Below are 19,521 nucleotides of genomic sequence, written 5' to 3'. Positions count from 1 at the left end.
TTTTTAAAAAAAATTAAACAATATCGATTTCGCTTTTTATCCAAACAATGTCCATGTGTATGTGCGCACTATCTGACCTATAAATCCCTGTGTGTGTGTTAGTGTGTGTATGTGAATGTATTTGCTTCCATGTGTGTGTGTGCGTCCTATCTGACCTATAAACCCTGTGTATGTGTTTGGTGGTCTCCAGGTCCAAGTGCTGCTGTACTACCTTCAGCACCAGCCCATCTCCTTCAGTGAGCTGAAGCGGAACACCCTGTACTTCTCTACTGATGTGTAAGTCCCTGAGAGAGACAGAGACTGCTGCGGCAGCTGCCCCCCCTCCCCCCTCGGCCTCCCAAACACCACAATTCTCTTTTACTGCACGGGCCCACACCAGAGGGAGGCCAGGAGCCATTGATGACAGCGGGAGGGTGCGGGGACCCTGCACTCCATACATACATCCATTCCATTTGTCACGTCTGTTGGATGGTCATCCTCTGTCCAGGGAGCGCCTGTCTGGCGTCCAAACTGGGGAATAACTGGAGTGGAGCTCCCCTTCCAGACCGGTTCCTCAGAATCGTGTGACGTTTATAGTCAGTACACCCCCAACATGATGTGATTACCCCAGAATGCCAAGGGTGAAATCTGGATCCGAAACCGTCCAAACACTTCGGCCCAAGGACACACCTGCCAAATACCTTCACACACTCCTTCACTTTGCCTGTGCCCCATCCACAATCCTCCTCACACACTTTCTCCTCTCTTGTGTCACTTCTCTTTATGTGAGCGTGCTAGTGTACGCCAACGTATGTGTGTGTGTGTGTGTGTGTGTGTGTGTGTGTGTGTGTGTGTGTGTGTGTGTGTGTGTGTGTGTGTGTGTGTGTGTGTGTGTGTGTGTGTGTATGTGTGAGAGAGAGACACATGGGAAGCCATTCCTCTAAAGGGCTGTGGAGTCTCCATAGCGATCCACCTGAGGCCTACTGCGCTGCAGAGGTTGACACCAGCTTGTGGTAGTTAGAGGTTAATCTCCCACGGGCTTCCCTCCTGCCACGTCCTCTGTCCAGCGATCAGCTCCTGGGTCCCAGAGCCCTAGGTTTCTCCTTTACTTCTCACCTTTTTATCAGCAGAGGCATTCCAGTTTAAACAACACACACACACACACAAATGGCATTTACATATTTTATAAATATTATTTGTTCAGTAGTTTATCAGTTTGCTTTACTTCATTTCAGCTTTGCACATGTGATTTAGAGGGCAGGGTGTGTGTGTGAGTGAATGTGTGATTGTGTGTGTGTGTGTGTCTGTCTGTCTGTCTGTATGATGGACATGCATTTGTATGTGTTGGACTGTGTTCTTTTCTTTTTCTTTTTTGCTGAGGCCTAAGTGGAAACTTGAGCTTCTTGAAGGCAGTGACAGTTTAAGGTCCCCCTTCTCTTACCGTGAGAGAGGTAGGAGTGCAGGCCAGATTTGCCCTATTTATTATGAATATATTATGTGTGCCTGTACAGTCCCATACAACTAGAGAACTTCTCCATTGTCCATTGTTTGACCGTTTTTGAGTTTTGAGGTAGTGATGATTGCTTTCTTTTTTTATTACATTTTGACAATTTATCGGTGAATCATTATTTTTTAAAAGTTTTCATGGTATGCAATATTTGTGAAAAAACAAAAGAATAAAAGAGTCATGGTTGATGTAAAAACTTTTTTTTCCTCCCCTCCATTCAAATGGTTGCAAGCCTGATCCAAGCATCCAATGGAACTCCAGTGTAATCCGTTGGGTGGTTTGTGTAGTTGCCCTCATTGCATGTTCAGCTTGTCAGTCAGATTTTGGGCAGGTGATATTCTGGTAGTTTTCCACAGGCTATTTTTTTTCTACATCGGCGACCTTTCATCAGAACTTAATGCAAAGCCAACTTTTCAGCTTCAAGCCTGTGACATATCTTACAAGTAAGCACTGTTAGATGAGTACGATTTGATATTTTTAATATAAGATTAAAATAAATAAAAGGCTGTTGTATTTTACTTCCTTTGGGGAAGAATTGAGTATACTGTATTAACAATAATGGTAAGTGTTGATGTGAACTTTTTTTGTAAAACAAATAAAAGTCTAAGAAAATGGTTATTTTGGTGACTTATTTAGTATCCCTTTAATATTTCAATTTCATTGTGCATAATATAACAAACAAGAAACCACACACAACGCACAACATCATACTGTAGTATAGTCTGTGTTGGGTTGGTTTTGAACCTCACTACAACAGTAATGACACCAGGGGGCACTGTTCACATTCAAAAGAACCCCAAACCCCTGGTAACACATACAGTACACTTGGCACTTACAGGGGCTGTCTATTCACTCTAATTTTAAACAATATTGATGAACGATTTAGCAATTTTTTACATACAAAGCACCCATACTAACATATCAACTTAAGGTGCTTGTGGGTCTGTGGCACAGACGATGGATAGATGTACTATTAATGATAATATAGTAGTTATTATAATGGTTTTAATTAGCTGGGTCATGACCCTCTGACTACTAATGTATCTTCTACTAGAGACTGTTCTGAAGAGTCTCTGAGGTCATTTTATGCATCTGTATAAATTCTAGCACAGAAGACATGGATGGTACAACAACATGCAATTGAAAATAGACTGTCCATGGTATATTATTTACAAAAGTGGGGATATGATAAGATGTACTTACTTGCCATTATGAACCTCATAATCATCTAATCCTAAATTATTTGCAGTTGAATTTATTGGCAAACATAAAGACTTGAGTCACAAACCACCAGTACCTTACACTTACACACAAGTGTTTATGTTTTTCTTTTCACCGTAAAAATAACTACCTGCTTTAGCCTCTGGTGTTATGTTTATAGCACAAGGTGAAACAGGCAGTCAATGCCCTGTCTACAACACCGACATAACAGACATGGACCCTACAAATATAGCCATCCTCATATATCTCAAAACAATGTCAAAGTTATACCAATATGCATGGAGTGATCTGTGTAATGAAATAGCAAATTTGGTTTGAAAAAATCTAGAGGATTCCAAGAGTTAATACCAGTAGGCTGGGAGCCAGGTCCACTTCTCAGGATGTTTTTTGCTACCTTTTTCACTATTATTTCCTGTTTTCTTATGCCTTGGGCCATCACAAGTTCATAATGACCACCCCCAACTCGGCCTCGTTTGGTCTCAGGGGCCAAAAAACACCCTTTTTGTGAAAAGCCTTTGGCGGAATGGTGAATTAAAGTTACTGCAGCTATTGTGTATCCTGACATATAGGGGAAACTAGCAGAAAAAGGTTCTGGGGATTGCTGCCTTTTTGCTGGCAAATATCACCCTCAACATACCCCAACATACCCCAAAAGCCTGGACATACACTATATTGCCAAAAGTATTGGGTCACCTGCCTTGACTCGCATATGAACTTAAGTGACATCCCATTCTTAATCCATAGGGTTTAATATGACGTCGGTCCACCCTTTTCAGCTATAACAGCTTCAACTCTTCAGGTTTAGGAGTGTGTTTATGGGAATTTTTTTACCATTCTTCCAGAAGTGCAACTGATGTTGGACGAGGAGACAGGCTGTCAGTCTCTCTAATTCATCCCAAAGGTGTTCTATCGGGTTGAGGTCAGGACTCTGTGCAGGCCAGTCAAGTTCATCCACACCAAACCTCCGGCCTATGCAGGCGTGGTGGGCAGGCTCAGTGAGAGGCCTGGTGCTTGTGTGAGCCTCTGCCGTAGGCCTCAAGAAGCCTCAGTGGTCAAGCCAGGGGTCAGATGGCAGCCCAGGCCTTTCACAAGGCCTCCAGCCTATGCAGGCGTGGTGGGCAGGCTCAGTGAGCACCCTGGTGCGTGTGTGAGCGTCTGCTGTCTGCCGTAGGCCTCACAAAGCCTCAGGGGTCAAGCCAGGGGTCAGACGGCAGCCTAGGCCTCTCGCAAGGCCTCGGGCCTATGCTGGAGTGCTGGGCCGGCTCTTGGTGCAGCCTGGTGTGTGTTGGAGTGTCTGCCATCTGCTGTAGGCCTCGAGAAGCCTCAGAAGTCAAGCCAGGGGTCACACGGCAGCCCAGCCCCAGCCCGGCCTATGCTGGAGTTGTGGGCCGGCTGGTTTGCCGTCTGACCCCTGGGTTTTGAAAGAGACACCTTATTGTCACAGGAGTAAACCAAGGAATACTGCATACATCTGATGTGGAAATCTAAAATCATTTTCATAATAGTACTGGCCTGGTTAGCACGCAGACCTTCTTATTTGTAATTGAGTGGGTTTGAAAAAGGTTAACTGACTTACAACTTCAACAGGGGTGTAACTAGCAGTGAAATAAATCTTAAATTGCTGCATTAAACTCTTACCAAATTGTTTCAGAAGTGTAGCAATCTTAAATCCAGTTGTTTACTCAATTCCATAGAAATACATGTCCATGTCGGATTAGGAATGGCATTTGTGTGCCCGTGTTTTAGGGACATTGGATAGGGGCAACATTACTCACTTTTCATGCAATTCACTTCATATACAGTAGTAAAGCAGTATATAAGTAAAGTCTCAATTCTTTTTAAAGATATTGTTCATATACAAAAAATATGCTTAATCCCAAATGGAATGGTAATGCTTGAAAGTTCTGTTTTCTCCGATTTGAGGTACAGTGGAAAACTTTGGTTATACCAGCTGTAATCCTCTAGATAGAAAGGTCATCTTGGACTTAAATTGAAGCCTATAAACGTGGGAAGTGTTTCATGCACATTTGAGGCAGTGATATGTATAATAAAATGCTTGAAAATGATCACTTTTGATGACAATGTTAGGCGGACAGACATTTTTTTGACTTTTGGGGTATGTTGAGGGTGATATTTGACAGCGATCCCCAGAATCTTTTTTGCCAGTTTCCCCCTATGTGACAGGATACACCATGCAAACTTTTAGGGTTATATGACCATTTATGTAACTGCAGTACAGTACCTTCTCAACTGTCATCTCAATTACACCATTTCACCATAAGCTTCTCCCAAAAAGGGTGTTTTTGGGCCCCTGAGACCAAACGAGGCCAAGTTGGGGGTGGTCATTATCATTCAACTTGTGATGGCCCAAGGTACTGTATAAAATAATAGGAAATAATAGTGAAAAAAAGGTAGCAAAAAACATCCTGAGGAGTGGACCAGCTCCCGGCCTATAGATCCGGTGATCCAAAGGATCATTTAGCTGTTTGTGTGACCTAGAAAGCTTGGTGAGAATTTCTGGAGTAGATGTCTCAGCCAGCCCCAACACAGTCTCCTGCAGCACAGTTGGAATCAACTGCAGTGCAATCATTGCATTCACCACTGCTACTCATTACACTGTGTTAGCCACTGTGCTGGAAAAAGCACTGTATAAATAGATTTATCTTACTTTACCTTGCAATAAATGAACACATCCTTATACTGTAGATTATTTGTGTCCAGAGTTTCATCTTTTAACTTTTTAATAACCTGGGACATTGCTGTTGGCACACTGTCAGAAAGTAGATTTTAGCACATTTCATTAGTTTCTAGAATATTTCAGTTGCATACACACGGATAATGTTGCACTGATTGTCACTCACTCACTAGCTAGCCCATATGGGACCAGCATTGGTGACACCATTTCCAAACCTACAGTAACATCTGTTCTATAAACTGAACTGAACTCCTCCTTGAATGATAACTTGAATTTAGGCATCCTGAGCAAACAGCTCCCAATTGTGTCTGCCTTCTCCGGCCTCCATTGGACCATCAGCTGTAGGAGCCTGGTGACCTCATCCGGAGTTTCACTGAGTTGAGGCCCAGTCTTTCTCAGAACAAAGACTTTTCACAGCCTCATCTACATTTAAACGGTAAATAAACCCTGCTGCCATTTCATTTCCCCCCTCAGGTCTGAGGACATTGTATGCACGTTAATAACTAGGTTGAGTGAAGAAAATGGTGGCTTTCAAGGTCATTTTAAGGTCAAACTTCATATTTTTCATAAATAAAAATCTGAGGCATCCACAGTTGTTAATTTACATGTTGACAATTTAGTAGGCTATGTTATTTTTCAATATGCTAATGAGGCATTATCTCCTTCAAATGCATCAGCTTAATTAGCATTAATTTCCAAAAAATAAATCTTAACATTGCATAAAGGCAGGTTTAGAAATATTCTTTCATTTTGTTGACATTACAGGTGAACTACGGGATTAATTAGGGATATGATGTATCGTTCTATGAATGAGAAAGTAGTTTAGGCTACAGTCATTCAAATGTTTTTTTGTTTCGGCAAACTGGTTTGCGTTCCATTGTTTGCGATGAAAGTTTAGTTGGCTTGCCATGTAAGTCTAGAGCAGTTTTGTAAGGGGAATTGTCCTCGAATGTCAGGCTGCAACCTTATTATAGTGGACTACAGAAACCACAAGTCAGCTCGTTCACTGCACCAAGCACGCGTGCTCCACCTCGTGGACAACTGAAAGTCCCCGCGCTTCACCAACATCATACCAGCGCATCAACGACTGAACAGGTGAGGACTGCTTTCCTTATTTCCACATTTTCATTCGAAACATGCAATTCACGTTTTACAACCTAGCCCTCATTGGATGTGTGGTATTCTACTATATAGGCATCACTATTTCGCCACATAACGACGATAAGAAATGTGTAACGTTAGTTCAATAGACTTTTGTTTATGGACGGTTTACCGAGCTAATGTTAACCTGTAACGTTGCTGTCACGTTAGCTTGATGGCGCCAATGTTGTAACGTTAGTTGCAGACTACAAAATGATGCCGACATTGTAATAAAATTAATTTGAAATTGATAGTAAATAGACCTGTACAGAGAAGGGCAGCATGCTGCAGCAAAAGGATGAGCACTAGAAAGCCGGCTGAGTCAAATAGGGACATCTGTCGTTCAATGTAGATAGATACAGCGTGGGTAGATGCGTCGACAAAATCACAGAATTCGAAGAAGCACATTCCGTAGCCTATCACCATAAATCTTATAGGCCTACTGATACGCGAAAAATATTTTTGCGGATTACTAAGAGGTTAAACTAGCCTATTTATAAAAATTAAACAAATATAAATGTTTGACGGTCTTATGACCGGGCTTAATATATTAGGAAAGTTTGTTACACAAGTTTGTGATCTTTTTGCGTCAAATCTCGAGCACCAGTTGTGCCATAGCATTCATAAGTCTACTACTATCGCCCACTTATCTATGAAAATAAAACAGTAGGCTAGGCTACCATATTGAAATACGCAAATAACGTAAAACCGTAGTCCTATTCAAAACTGCTAGCATAATTGACTGACAGACAATTTAGGCTACTTACCGTATATTCACTAAATGCATGTTAAATACGTGCTTTATTATGTAATACGTGTACTATGCTGTTATCGATCAAATAAATGTATACCATAGTGTGATATGAAAGCAAGTGATAATCAAAACCACAAGACAAGACAGAGATAAGTAGTCTATATTTATGGTGAGCAGAAATTCCCATTTTCAAAGCAGGATTGCATTGGCATAAAACATCACTTCAGTTTAACTTGATTGAACATGCGTCTACAAGGCATAAAATAATTTATTATACAAAAATAAAGAAAATGACTCTCAATGACAGGTGCCTCATAGAGTTAAGTTGAAAACTTCCTGAATTCACTCAGTGTTGAAAGAAAATACAAACAAGCAAATAAAGAAACAAATCACAGAGGGTAATGAAAGGCAAGATTATTTTTCTTTTCACACACTACTTTCAAAGCAGAGAAAAAGAAAATATCTCCACTCCTTCCTTGGTTATGTGGAAGCTATTTGTAGGTAATTACACCCTTCCCTTTCTCATGACAGACTGTCCAAGAAATGGAAATAGCAAGAAAGTCTTTGGCACTCGAGAGTTTGTTTTTTTATACAGAACACACTGTCCCAGATTGAGTTCCGTGAGCCAGCATGCTAGGCCGTGTGTCAACACAACCACCAGACGGAGTAGGATAGCGTTCAGAGGAAACTAGACTTAGATGTGCTGGAGGACCTTATGACTTTATAACTATCCTTATAATTTCCTGTCATTTCAATTAATACACAGGCTAAAACACCAGACCACATAACTATACAAAGGCATTTAAACACATGTAAACGACTATGGTTGTGGTTGATGTTTATGAGGATATTTCTAATTTGGGTCAAAGTAATTGTTAGCAGGTTTAACTTCAGCTTGGCTTAGCCATTGTAGGTAGCCACCTGCTTTGTTCAGTGTGTGGTGGTGATACCTGTTCAAAATAAACAATTGGCATAGATGTCTGTCTTTTTGGAAGTTTTCTTAATTGCATTGTCTTAATGCTTAGCTGGTAGAGACCATCAGAGTCACTACCAGACTGTAACATTAGCTAGGCCTAGTGTCCCAGAAGTGTAGATTCCAGCTGATTTTAAGTTACTTTGTTGAGTACCTGGTTACTGTAAAGAATATTGCTGGACTACGAAAAGGATGGGTCTTCCTAAAAAGATGTATGCCATACTCTTGGTAAGTTGTGTAGAAATGTGCGGGATTCCATAGGATTGACATGCTTTGCCTTAAAGCATAGACCATAAACATTGCATGTTTTTTGTATGATGGCTGTGCAGACAACCACTGTAATTTTGTTTGCCTCCTCTAAATGAGTCCTTGTAGGGAAAAACTAAATCAATTACCTAGTCACATTGTGCCCTCTCCTCTGCTGAACTCATTACAGCAACTGGACGTGTGTGCGTGCACACACACACACACGTATTGTACACACACTCTGAGAGAGAGTCAGAGAGGAAAGGGAATGGAGTGCCTATAAATAGCGTGCACTCTGGGTAGGAGGGGCTGGTCCATCTGTGTGAGGGGAGGATGAGGAGGCTTCTTATTGGCCAAGTGTGGATGCGTGCGTGCGTGTGTGAATCTGTGTGTGGGAGGAGAGAGGGGACGTTTGTTAGAGGACAGAGGGAGAGGGGTCCACCTGCCTCATACGTCCTCAGCAACCGGGCACGTGAAGGGACCGCTCTTGTTATCGCAACAAAGGGAAGCACGTGGGTTTTGTTGTGTTTTCTTTGGGGAGATTTGTGCGTCATAAAATAATTCTCAGACGTATCAATATCTCACCAGGATTCTGGGTCTCGTTCGTGGACTAATGTGATATCATCGGTATGTACTGTAGTGTTTTCCATGTCTGTTTGGCTGTCTGGTTTCAGATGTTTCTGTGGACCAAGTTTACATGATTGATTGTGTATGATTTAAGGAACAAAAACACAGTATTTATAACGAGATTACATATTAACCTTTGCATAATTGCTGACTTTGCTGACTTGATTTTGCTCTTGCTAAATGTCAACAGTGTCATACATCAGTTAAGGACCTTTTAACATTATTTAGTTTTCTTTTACATTTTTACGTGTGTGTTTATGTGTGTGTGTGTGTAAGAGAGAGAGAGAGAGAGAGAGTGATTGTGATGAGTAAGGTGAGGAGAGGATGGGAAGCCAATAAAGTGGAGTCACCTTTCTCTGCTGCTGCAGGGTCACATCTATTAGCTTAGTGCTGCTGCTGCAGGGTCACATCTATTTGCTTAGTGCTGCTGCAGTGATCTCTAGTCCTCACCATCCAACCAGGCAACTCTGCAGCCTTATACATAACAACCCCACAGCATGCCGTTATTACCCCTCTCACACACAAATCCCATGTATATGTTGTGGAACAACTGCTATTCACACAGAGACTTAATCGTGTATAATTACTAGTTTGTAAGAAGATCCATTCAACATTTAAATGTAAATGTAAACATGTATGTAGCATACAGACTGGACACCTAAATACAAGCTCAATGAATTGCTTTAAGGTCAGCTTGAAAAGGGTATATGTTTACCATAGCATGGTAAAGGCATGAGGACTACAGAAACCACAGCATAATAATATATTTCACATAGCAATGACACTAAACATAGACAATGACTATGTTGTAACAGAGGTCAAAGTAACTCAGCTGCACAGCATTTTTTTCTTTTTCTCAGAGCTCCAGTGTATGAGTAATCATTCTGCCAGCTTGTGTGTCAGCATAGTCTACAGAACAACATATCTTCAACATGGAGATACATCAGAAAGGGCCATTCAAAAATAGACCTGGAAAAGATAGCAAAGACTTGCAAAATGTCAAGCCGCATTTGTACTACAGGTGCAACCATCTCATGGCTTTCCATACTCTAACTGGTTATTGTTGAAGCTGTGCTCATGGTGTTGTAAAGAATAAGACCATGGTTAGTTTGCCATGACACCACCAGTACTCCAGTATGGATGAGCCACATGTACATGCCACGCATTGACCTGTCACCTGACAGAACGTAGCACATAGAGGGTTTGTGTGAAAGGCCATAAACACGTGAGGTGCATGAAGGCATGATTTTTTCACACCTGACCCTCGGTATGACCAACAAACAAATTAGCTTAGCTTGCGTGTCCAGCAGATGTTTACCTTAGGAATGGGCCCATCTGTTATACAGAAGAGTGAAAATAAAGGTGTGGCACCACATCAAATAAGAGAAACCTGCTTGTTGTTTAGATGTTGTCTGTATTACAAAGGCTGTCTGGATCTCAGCTTTAGTTACAATATACAGTAGAATAGGGTGGTAAGAAGAATTGGAGAAATTAGGATGTGATTTGTCTGAAGGGAACAGATGATTTCCCCACCACTCATCCAAGCTAATCACCACTGAATTTAGTAAGCTCCTCTGTACTAATGATTCTGCAAACTTTTGCAAAAGTTATCAAATATTTGGATAGTACTCTCGGCAAACACTCTCCCCAGCGCTCCTCTTGTGACAGTAAGTGTGTCCCCAGCTGTGACTACTCCCCGTGCCCTCTAGCTCTGTGAAGGAGGAGCGAGGTCTTGGCTTGGTTGGTTGTGAGTGGCACGTCCTTGCTCAAGCTGAGGCACTAATTGCAGAGATAAGGGCCGTCTGGGAGAGAGCCTCGCACCAGTTTGGCTCTGTCTCTCAGAGAGCACTTGCAATGTCTCTTCATTAGCTTATATGTCGTGCCTCTGCTGCAGTTTATGGGATATTTGTGGGAATTGGCTTGATTTTGTTTAGTGAACACTGCAAAGCTGCTGTTTTGAGGCTGAGACAGAAACAAAGGTATTTACAATACTTTGGGTTGTCTTCTACACATTGACTGACATTGGAAATGCTTCAAAGGAAGAACAGGGTGGATTTTGTGTGTGTGTGTGTGTGTGTACTGTAGCTGAAAGTATTTAATCTTGGATTCCAAAAATATCCCCCTAAACGAGCTGATAATATCATAATATCTCTTTGGATAATATCTCTTTGAACTTTTTCTGCTTCTGCTTCTGTTGTGTGTTCTTCTATGTTCTGAGAACCGTATCACATTCCATGTATGCCTATTGTCATTCTGTCCTTCTGTAATGGAATATTGGCCGTAGCAAGCTCTTTATGACTCATGGACTGTCTAGTATTTCATGCCGGTGCTGACTCCATCATTGTTCTCTATAATTTAGCCTATTAATCCATTTTTTTCACATAAAACATCCTTCACAGCCTATTTTACTCTTGCAAATTCAACTGGTAATAGGACTATAAATGGTCATGTGGTTTCTCAGTCTTGTGAAGAGGAAACGTGAAATATGTTTTGTGTTTAAGTGTTTTGTGATGAGAGATAGTCTGGGTGCTCTGAGCTCATGGGCAGCGCCTCGCTATTTGGCGGGCCCGGTTCGTGCCACTGGAATGTGCAGAGGAAATGGACTGCATACTCGCCATGCAAATCACACTCGGCCTCAGTAACTGTTTGGAATGCGTATGTTGCAGATGTCTTTCAGGAACCGTCTGCATGAGAATTGAGAATATGATCGTCATGCACTGACTGGAGCAGAGCTTAGAAGGGCCTTTCATATGAAGTGCTCGGGCTCTCTGATGCTCTGCGTACTCTGATTGCATTCCCACAGTCTGCAGTGTCTGCAGTGACCCAATTCAGAGGTCCCGGAGGTGATGGCAGTGGTGTTCTCAGGGGGCAGTGAGGGCAGTGAGCCATTCAGCCTGAAGTGCCCAAAGTCATGTGCTAAGGTCATTATGCTTAGCATTGTCGTGCGATAGGCTACTTATTCAGGGCTTTACCATCCCTTTTAAGTCAAACAAGGCAAACAGGTTTCACCCTCCGACCCTGTGTTGCTTTTGGAGTCAGTGGCACAAGAGGTTGCAGTTCTGCTGAGGTTATGAAGTAGAAGAACAAGCTATCTGACCACACCATCACACTTTTGGGAAGCCCACACCTAAGAACATCAGATAGCCTAGCCTTTAGCAACGCCCTTAGATATTATCAAAAGCATGCTGCCTCGGTATGCAGTGAAGGGAAAGACTCTTTATGGGGACAGGATTTGCCTGTTTGAAGAGTTACCACCTTTGTAACACAATCGAGACTTCTAAAGGGCTGAGACCAATGTGTAGAGTACTGTACATGACGTAATGACATGGCCCATGAATTAGGATTCTGAGAATGCCTGTTTAAGGTTGGACTAGTACCATTGGATTAGAAAACGATCCAGTAGAGGGTCCTGCATACCGTATGAACACTTGGTGTTAATCCAGCAACGATGTGTGCAGAAATCAACAGACTGGAACAGTCTTAGTTATTTTCAACAAAGCATTTGTTTTTTATTGCTGTACTTCATCTGTCATCAAGTCAAGTCAAGTCAGTTTTATAGCGCATTTAACATGCACAAAGTGCAACCCAAAGCGCTCCAATATAAGACAGTTATCAAATAAAGCCTGTAATTATATTGTGTAATTATATTGTTCCCCTACTGTTTTTCATAAAGGCAATTAAGATTGTCAAAAATTTTAACAATTCTGTGGCGTGTCACGGGCCACGGCTATTAACAGTAGTCACATTGCTATCATTCCTGTGACTTGAACATCAGCTGGTTGTGTGGGCGTGATAATGACATGTGATACTACAGTATGCAGTGGCTGAGGCATCAGTGTCACATTAACTGCTTAAACGATCGCTGACACTATCTGTGGAACCTTATTGTTCTCGCCAATCGTATGGATAGGTAATGTTAACAATGTTGTCTTTTTTATTGTTTTTATTTTTACTATATTTAAAATCCTGTGCCATCGGACTTAAATCCAAGGCCCTCTGTTCCCTCTTTATCTTGGCTGGAGGAGCCCCATGAGATGTGACTGATGTAGGCTTATTGGTTGACAGTGTGCATCCAGGAAGCTGTTGCGTGTGGGTGAAAGATGCAGCCCTGGGCATAAATTATGCATACACTTTTTTTGGCTCGCTCTCTTATGTTGTGAACTCGCCAGTAGTTTTACTCCAGATGAAGGACTGGACTGATGGTCCTGCAGCACTGAAGTGTCAGTTTCCCATTTGTGCTGTGTGAAGGCGCAATAGAAAAGATATCCCAGATATAGGATGGAAGGGGATTGGACCTGTCGAAGGAGCCAAATGTTAACTCAGCTTTTCTCTTCACTCCCCTCTTACTTTTGATCAAAGAAAATGCTGATAAAAGCTTAAACGGCCTCTTTTATACTGAAGCCGTTTTTATATTCTGCACCCAACATGCCTGTTTAAGCAGAAAAGTGTAGTATGATAAAAAGAAAATGGTTTACCTGCTTAACATTTCTGACTGTACTGTAGGCTACAGTCTGATGACAATAATATTGTGATGTTCTGTAACATTGAGTTATTATTATGGCCACTGTCAAGCAAGCCCTTTCAGCAAGGGTCCATGTTTTCAAAACCAGTGAATCTGTAGGGGATATCAAGAAAAGCATGGGCTTAGGGGGTCATATTTTTCCCTTGTGAAAGTAGCTCATACACATTTAATGTGTAGAACAGGAAGTTACAGGATGTTTATTTAGTAGAATAACACACACATAGCATACAAAATAATTATATTGTGTGTAAGATCATTTGGAACACAGAACTGTATCAAAGTACGTCTGCAGATATTCAGTATTCCATTTACTCCACTGACATACACAATACTGAACGATCTATGAACATGATCCTGCGTTATATGTCATAATGGCCACTAACTGCTGTGAGCTCAATCAATAACGAGTCGTCTTTGACTTCCTGTACTTTCACATCCTCTTCCACTGATGAGGGGCTTTTGGGAAAACTCAGCTCTCGTCTCTCACCACAGGGGTCGGGGGAAGAACGGGGGCTGCTCACTTCCTGATTCACTTTATAGTCCTCATGCCTTAGCACTTTAAACACACCAAGCCCACCATCAGGCCAGGTGCTGAACACATGCAGAGGACTTGCTGACACAGCACAACTGAGCAATTGACATTATTCTCAATCTCAGCCCTTTTCCCTCAAATCTTGGAATTTTCTCAGAACTCTTTTGCATTTGCCTGAACTACTAAGCCTATGTCAGGTATTAATAATTGTTTTTTAGCCTTTTTTTCTGGCTTAGGCAGGTTTCTTGGGGAGATATTGTTGAAGTGATTAACAACGTCTGTAGGCCTACAGTATGCGAATCTTGGGTGAGATTGTCTAATACCTAAGGTCTCCTTTGCATTGCAGCTTCAATGATATTCCTCATTTTTGTAAGTCGCTTTGGATAAAAGCGTCTGCTAAATGAATACATGTAAATGTCTAAGGGCCCTATTTTAATGGTCTAAAACGGAAGTGTCTTTCCGCAAAACGCAATTCACTTTGTGGGCGGATCTCGGGCGCTGATGCTATTTTACCGGCGGGATATTTGACTTGCGCCCGACGCAAATCTAAAATGGGGTTGTCTGAAGTAGCTACATTAATCATGGGTGTGGTTTGGGCGTAACGTGCAATAAACCAATCAGAGCGTCATCTCACATTCCCTTTAACAACAGGCACGCTTGTTCCATAGCTGATTGCTATTATGGTGGCGTATTTGCCAGGCGCAGCCAGGAGCGTTCACAGCGCTATAATCACTGTTCAGTTGGGAACAGTTAGCTATTGATTTTTCATCTTCACAAAATGTAATACAGAATTGTCACAAAGACATACTTTCCGATGTTTTGGGATCATTCTCACTGAATCACGAGGTTATGAATGCATGGTGATATATTTGCAATGTACAATGTAATCTAACATTACCTCTCTATAGACAATGCATATCTTCTGTCAGTTAATCTCTTCTCTCCCGTGCTGCCGCTGGGGCATTTGGGTTAAATGGCATCGGCATGCAGTTCAACATCACGTCTCCTTAAGTCCTCTAACATTTCCTAATTTATGTCATCAACACATCAGTGATTCGTGAAAATGTGTACGCTAGATTTATGCCTATTTTTTCACATGGACACCACACTGATTTCCCTCGAGTGGTAATATTTTTCTTTGAAATTATGTATGGTTTACAGAAATGGGAACTACATTGTATAGAGCTAAGTGTGCGTTGCGCAGCACAGGCGGCCAAGCAAGGGCTTCGTTTAAGTTGACCTAACTTTCAACTCTGCACAGTATCAGTATCACTGCGTGACAGTAGACTATTTACAATATTTTCTGTAAAGCAGAGTTTGTAAACACGTTATCATCAACTTAATTCACGCACAACATTTATTTGAGCAGGAGAGAGAATAACAATGAATGGATGCAGCAACTACAGAAATTGTACAGAAATTGTAACCATACTTGCTGCTTTCTTGTACTATCTGTTGCTGGTTAACAGCACATGAAAAGCTGATTTAAGCTAATTCACTAACTCAAGACTTCAAGGCCATCATGGATGTAAAACGTTTTTTGAAAATAACGAAAGGATGGAGGGAACATAGCAAAGCTTGGAGTTATTTCAGATGGGCTACAACAAGGTAGGCAAAATTATGGTGCTTAAAACCTTACACAACGGTAAATTGGAACAAAACTAAAAGTAACTTTAGCCTTTATAGGGCTGTAGCCTATAAAGTTGTCCAGATTAATAGGTCGTAATTAGGCGTTGTTGTAAAGATATTGCATCTAGATGTTGTACTATATAGGCTACTAAATATTTAGGTCACCAATGCACGAACAAAACCGGGAAATGGACAAATATTATCAAGGCTTTGAATGTTTCCGTCTGTGCACGGAGGTGTCTGTAGATTGGTGTGCAACGCATTCATTCATGCAGGCCTGTGGTCATGCATGCGCCCTTAAAATAGCATCTGCATTTTCGCCACAGACTTTAGACCAGGGAGTTCCTGGTCTGTGGCGGAATTGTTTTCTGAAACTGCAAAATATCAACAGTGAACGTTTGCGCCGGCGTTCCAGTTTAGATGGTGAGCAGTTTAACTGGTGATATTTGCATAAAATCAGTGAATATTCAACAAGACCCTGCCTACTTCTTAATCTGCTCTGCCTCCGATAGTGCAGGTTTATATTTGGCTACATTTTCAAGTGTTTTCAAGTGAGACAATATAACGGACATCGCTGAAAACATCACCAGTGTATGTCTAATACATGTCCGTTTAAGCATTATCCACAAATATGACACATACTGAATGAATGGAAAAAATTAAAACTAGCGATCTAGCTGGGATTCGAACCACGCATGGACAAGAAAGTTGATTGGATTAGCTTCTACATCATCTATACCACTACACTACGAGCCGCTGAAATCGATGCCAGATTTCTATGTATATATTGAACTGTTAGTCAAAGTTAACACAGGTTAACATAAGTGAGAAATATACGCCCATGTTAACTGGTGCCATCACAATTTAACATGGGCATATGCAAGCCTCAAAACAACAAAATAGGTTCATCTTTGCCTCACATACCAAAACCTAACTGATGTACAACAAACCGGCATGTCCCACTAACACTTTATTCCGTTTTGGTTAATAATATGAAACACGTCAGTCATGTGCAAAAATTATCATAACTTAGTGTCATGTCTCGGTGAAGTTATGCAGTGAGCTGTCTAATGATTGGAAGTGAACACATGAAACTTATTTTCACCGAGTTAAATATTATTTAATTTGTTGGTCCTAATCTGACGACACAAAATGGTTATCATGGTAGCATATATTACAAAACTTTGATGTAGCTGGAGAGTTTGATGACAGATGTTGCTGTTTCAGATTCCCACGTAGCCTAAATTAGAAAATAGTTTAGCCTACTTACTGCTCGTTCAGCAGCCTGTTGCAAAACATTCACTTAGCCTAGATGTTTGCTATAATGAATATCTGGATCGATTGACAAATAAGCTGTCACAAGACAACATAGACCTACATTAATTTAATAGGAACACCATGCTATTGCATAGATACAAAATAACCAGTGGTGCAATTGGTTAGCACGGTGGACTATTGCTGCTAGCTTGCTAATTTAGTCAGCAGTTCGAGGCCCAAGTGATCTTCATAATTTTTGCGCATTATAATCACGATGTGTGTTTCTGCACAAAAAACGAGCAACGTCTGATGGGGTCATTTGTTACTGTTTGTGATGCAAAATTACTGAGGCAAAATGAATCTGCATTATTCAAGGCATGCATTCGCTGTGTTTGCTCATGTTATAGGCTATCACCAGTTAACCTGGACATCAGGATAGCTAGTAAGCTAGTAGGCTAGTCTAATGACAAGTGTTGCTCTCTGTGGCATAGCGGTGATAGTGCTTACTGCTTGGAACATTTTGCCTCAGTGAGACTCATGTTCGAAACCCAACAAAACCTTCGCTGATTTACTTTGACACATTTCCTGTTTGCACAACATTTTGTGTGGATGCTTAAGCAGACATGCATTATACATAGCGATTCCCGCATGTTTTCGGCAAGATCTTGCTTCATATTTTGTCACGCACATAGGCTTGTGAAAAGTGAATCTCCAGCACTGGAAGGGCGGAGGCAGAGCAAAGCGTTGTTAACAAGTAGGCAGGGTCTATTCTCGGATTTTATGCAAATATCACAAGTTAACCTGCTCACCATCTAAACTGGAACACCGGAACACGCCCCGTCTTTTCGCTGAACCGCCCCCGTGGGCGCAATCGAAGTCCCTAATTTACAGGCATGTACCTGTGGAGGGAAAATTCCAATATGCGCTGACTGCAAAATAGGAAAGACAAACGCGCGAGTATACAAAGTCAATTGCGCCGGCACGGAAGATAGAGCCCTAAATGTCTTTTATTGAGAGCTTCTCATGAGCATATGGATGGCCTGCCACCATGCCACAATTTGTAGTGTTATCCGCAGGACTTTGGTGAAGGTTTACTCAATGGGCTCAAAATCCAGTTTGATTCAATGTGTTCTCCATCCTCTCATCTGCAGTGGCCTCGAAACACCAACCACATAGCCACGCCAATCGGAGACAAGCAAATGTTCTCTTGATTTATCTGGTTTGTGGTAATGTCAAACCAAAAGCAAAACATAAATAGCGTGGTCTTGTGGAGCTTTTCACTGCACAGCTTCGCTCAGAGTAATGGGAAATACCCCTGGAGAAGTGAAACCCTCCAGTAAGGCAGAAAGAGAGTTCCAGAAAGTGAGGTGTGTGTTTTTTTTGTTATTTTGTGGGAATGTAGAACTTAAGTGAACGGTTTCAGAGTGACTTTTATAGGTAGCTTTGGAAGGCTGAGTGAGACAGAGCTGGAGCAAGAGGCTCGTACTCCACACATGACCTTCCTGATGGGAGCTGATTGCCTTTTTCCTAAGGTGAAGCCAGCTTCCCTCCTCTCACCCAGGCACACCGCCACTCCGCACCGCCACGCAGCGGATAGAGACGGAGCACAGCTCTGGACTGAAGCTGGCCTGGCCCATTTACTGACTCTCTTGTCAGGCATCTGAGTCCTAAGATGGAGCTCATCTGTGATTGTTGTTGTGCATTGTTATAACCAGTTCCAGATTTCAACTAGTTCTGGAATCTTTTCTGCAATGTAACTTTTTGGGGAAAACAATAATAAGATCCTTGATAATAGCTCCGCTTTAACCCTCTCTGGCTTAGTCTTCTATTCTTTGGTCTCTTCAACTGTTCGTTCAGATGAAAGCGTAGGCAAAGTAATTGGAGTATTTGTAATGCTGAGAGGCCTGGTCTGACCACAGTTGTGGTTCTCACCTGCTTCAGTACCAACAGAACACCGGGGAAGCTGAAAACAATGGGCACATTTCAAAAGGAATTCAAATGTATTTCCTGTGAAGTCTAGGCTCAGTGTTCAAACCTACTTCAACAGATGACATCACTGAACAAATATGCCTATCCCAAGGGCCTAGCATGCTGTGTGTGAATTGATCAAATTAGTCCCTAAGGCTTTAAAGAAACTCTCTCCATTCAAAGAAGAAATTGTGTCCTCCTGTCTGTTTTCCTGTCTACTGGAATGCGTTGCCTGGGAGTTTGTGCCAGTAAGGATTAGATCTGCTGCTCATGTGAGCAGTGTAACACCACTAGACTCCTCTCATGTTCCCCTTTACACAACAGGTGGGCATGGGCAGACAAACAGTTGCCTCGCTGGCTGCTTGCCCAATGTGTGGCAGCATATTACTGTAGATGTTCACTGTAGCCTCTGAGCGACCCCTGTCAAAGTCCTTAGTCGCACGTGTCCACTCAGTGGCAATCTTGTTGATG

The 19,521-nt window shown here is 41.8% G+C and overlaps 2 protein-coding genes across 8 annotated transcripts in view; both read left to right on the top strand.

Moving 5' to 3' along the window:
- The window catches only part of abr (ABR activator of RhoGEF and GTPase), a 138,661-nt gene extending 136,559 nt beyond the window's left edge, over nucleotides 1–2,102 (top strand). For all 4 annotated transcript variants that reach the window (XM_076274762.1, XM_076274763.1, XM_076274764.1 and 1 more), the window contains one exon: nucleotides 191–2,102. In XM_076274762.1, the coding sequence (XP_076130877.1) occupies nucleotides 191–280 (90 nt within the window). In that variant the 3' untranslated portion in view covers nucleotides 281–2,102. The remainder of the gene's footprint in view (nucleotides 1–190) is intronic.
- A 4,376-nt stretch (nucleotides 2,103–6,478) lies between these two features.
- The window catches only part of specc1 (sperm antigen with calponin homology and coiled-coil domains 1), a 95,405-nt gene continuing 82,362 nt past the window's right edge, over nucleotides 6,479–19,521 (top strand). Inside the window, exon 1 of one of the 4 annotated variants that reach the window (XM_076274851.1) lies at nucleotides 6,479–6,497. The gene's annotated coding sequence lies outside the window, so the exon portion shown is untranslated. Of the gene's footprint in view, nucleotides 6,498–8,994; nucleotides 9,143–10,949; nucleotides 11,122–12,989; nucleotides 13,053–19,521 lie in introns of those variants that run through there. The other 3 variants (XM_076274850.1, XM_076274847.1, XM_076274849.1) reach the window with 3 other exon arrangements.

This window comes from Alosa pseudoharengus, unplaced genomic scaffold (assembly GCF_046254945.1).
Source record: "Alosa pseudoharengus isolate Yale_2024_CS ecotype anadromous, Long Island Sound unplaced genomic scaffold, YU_APseudo_1.1 YU_APseudo_1.1_scf_8, whole genome shotgun sequence".
Classification (NCBI taxonomy): Eukaryota; Metazoa; Chordata; class Actinopteri; order Clupeiformes; family Clupeidae; genus Alosa; species Alosa pseudoharengus.
The sequence above is the reverse complement of the archived record's forward strand: the minus strand, read 5'-3'. Positions and strand labels throughout refer to the sequence as shown.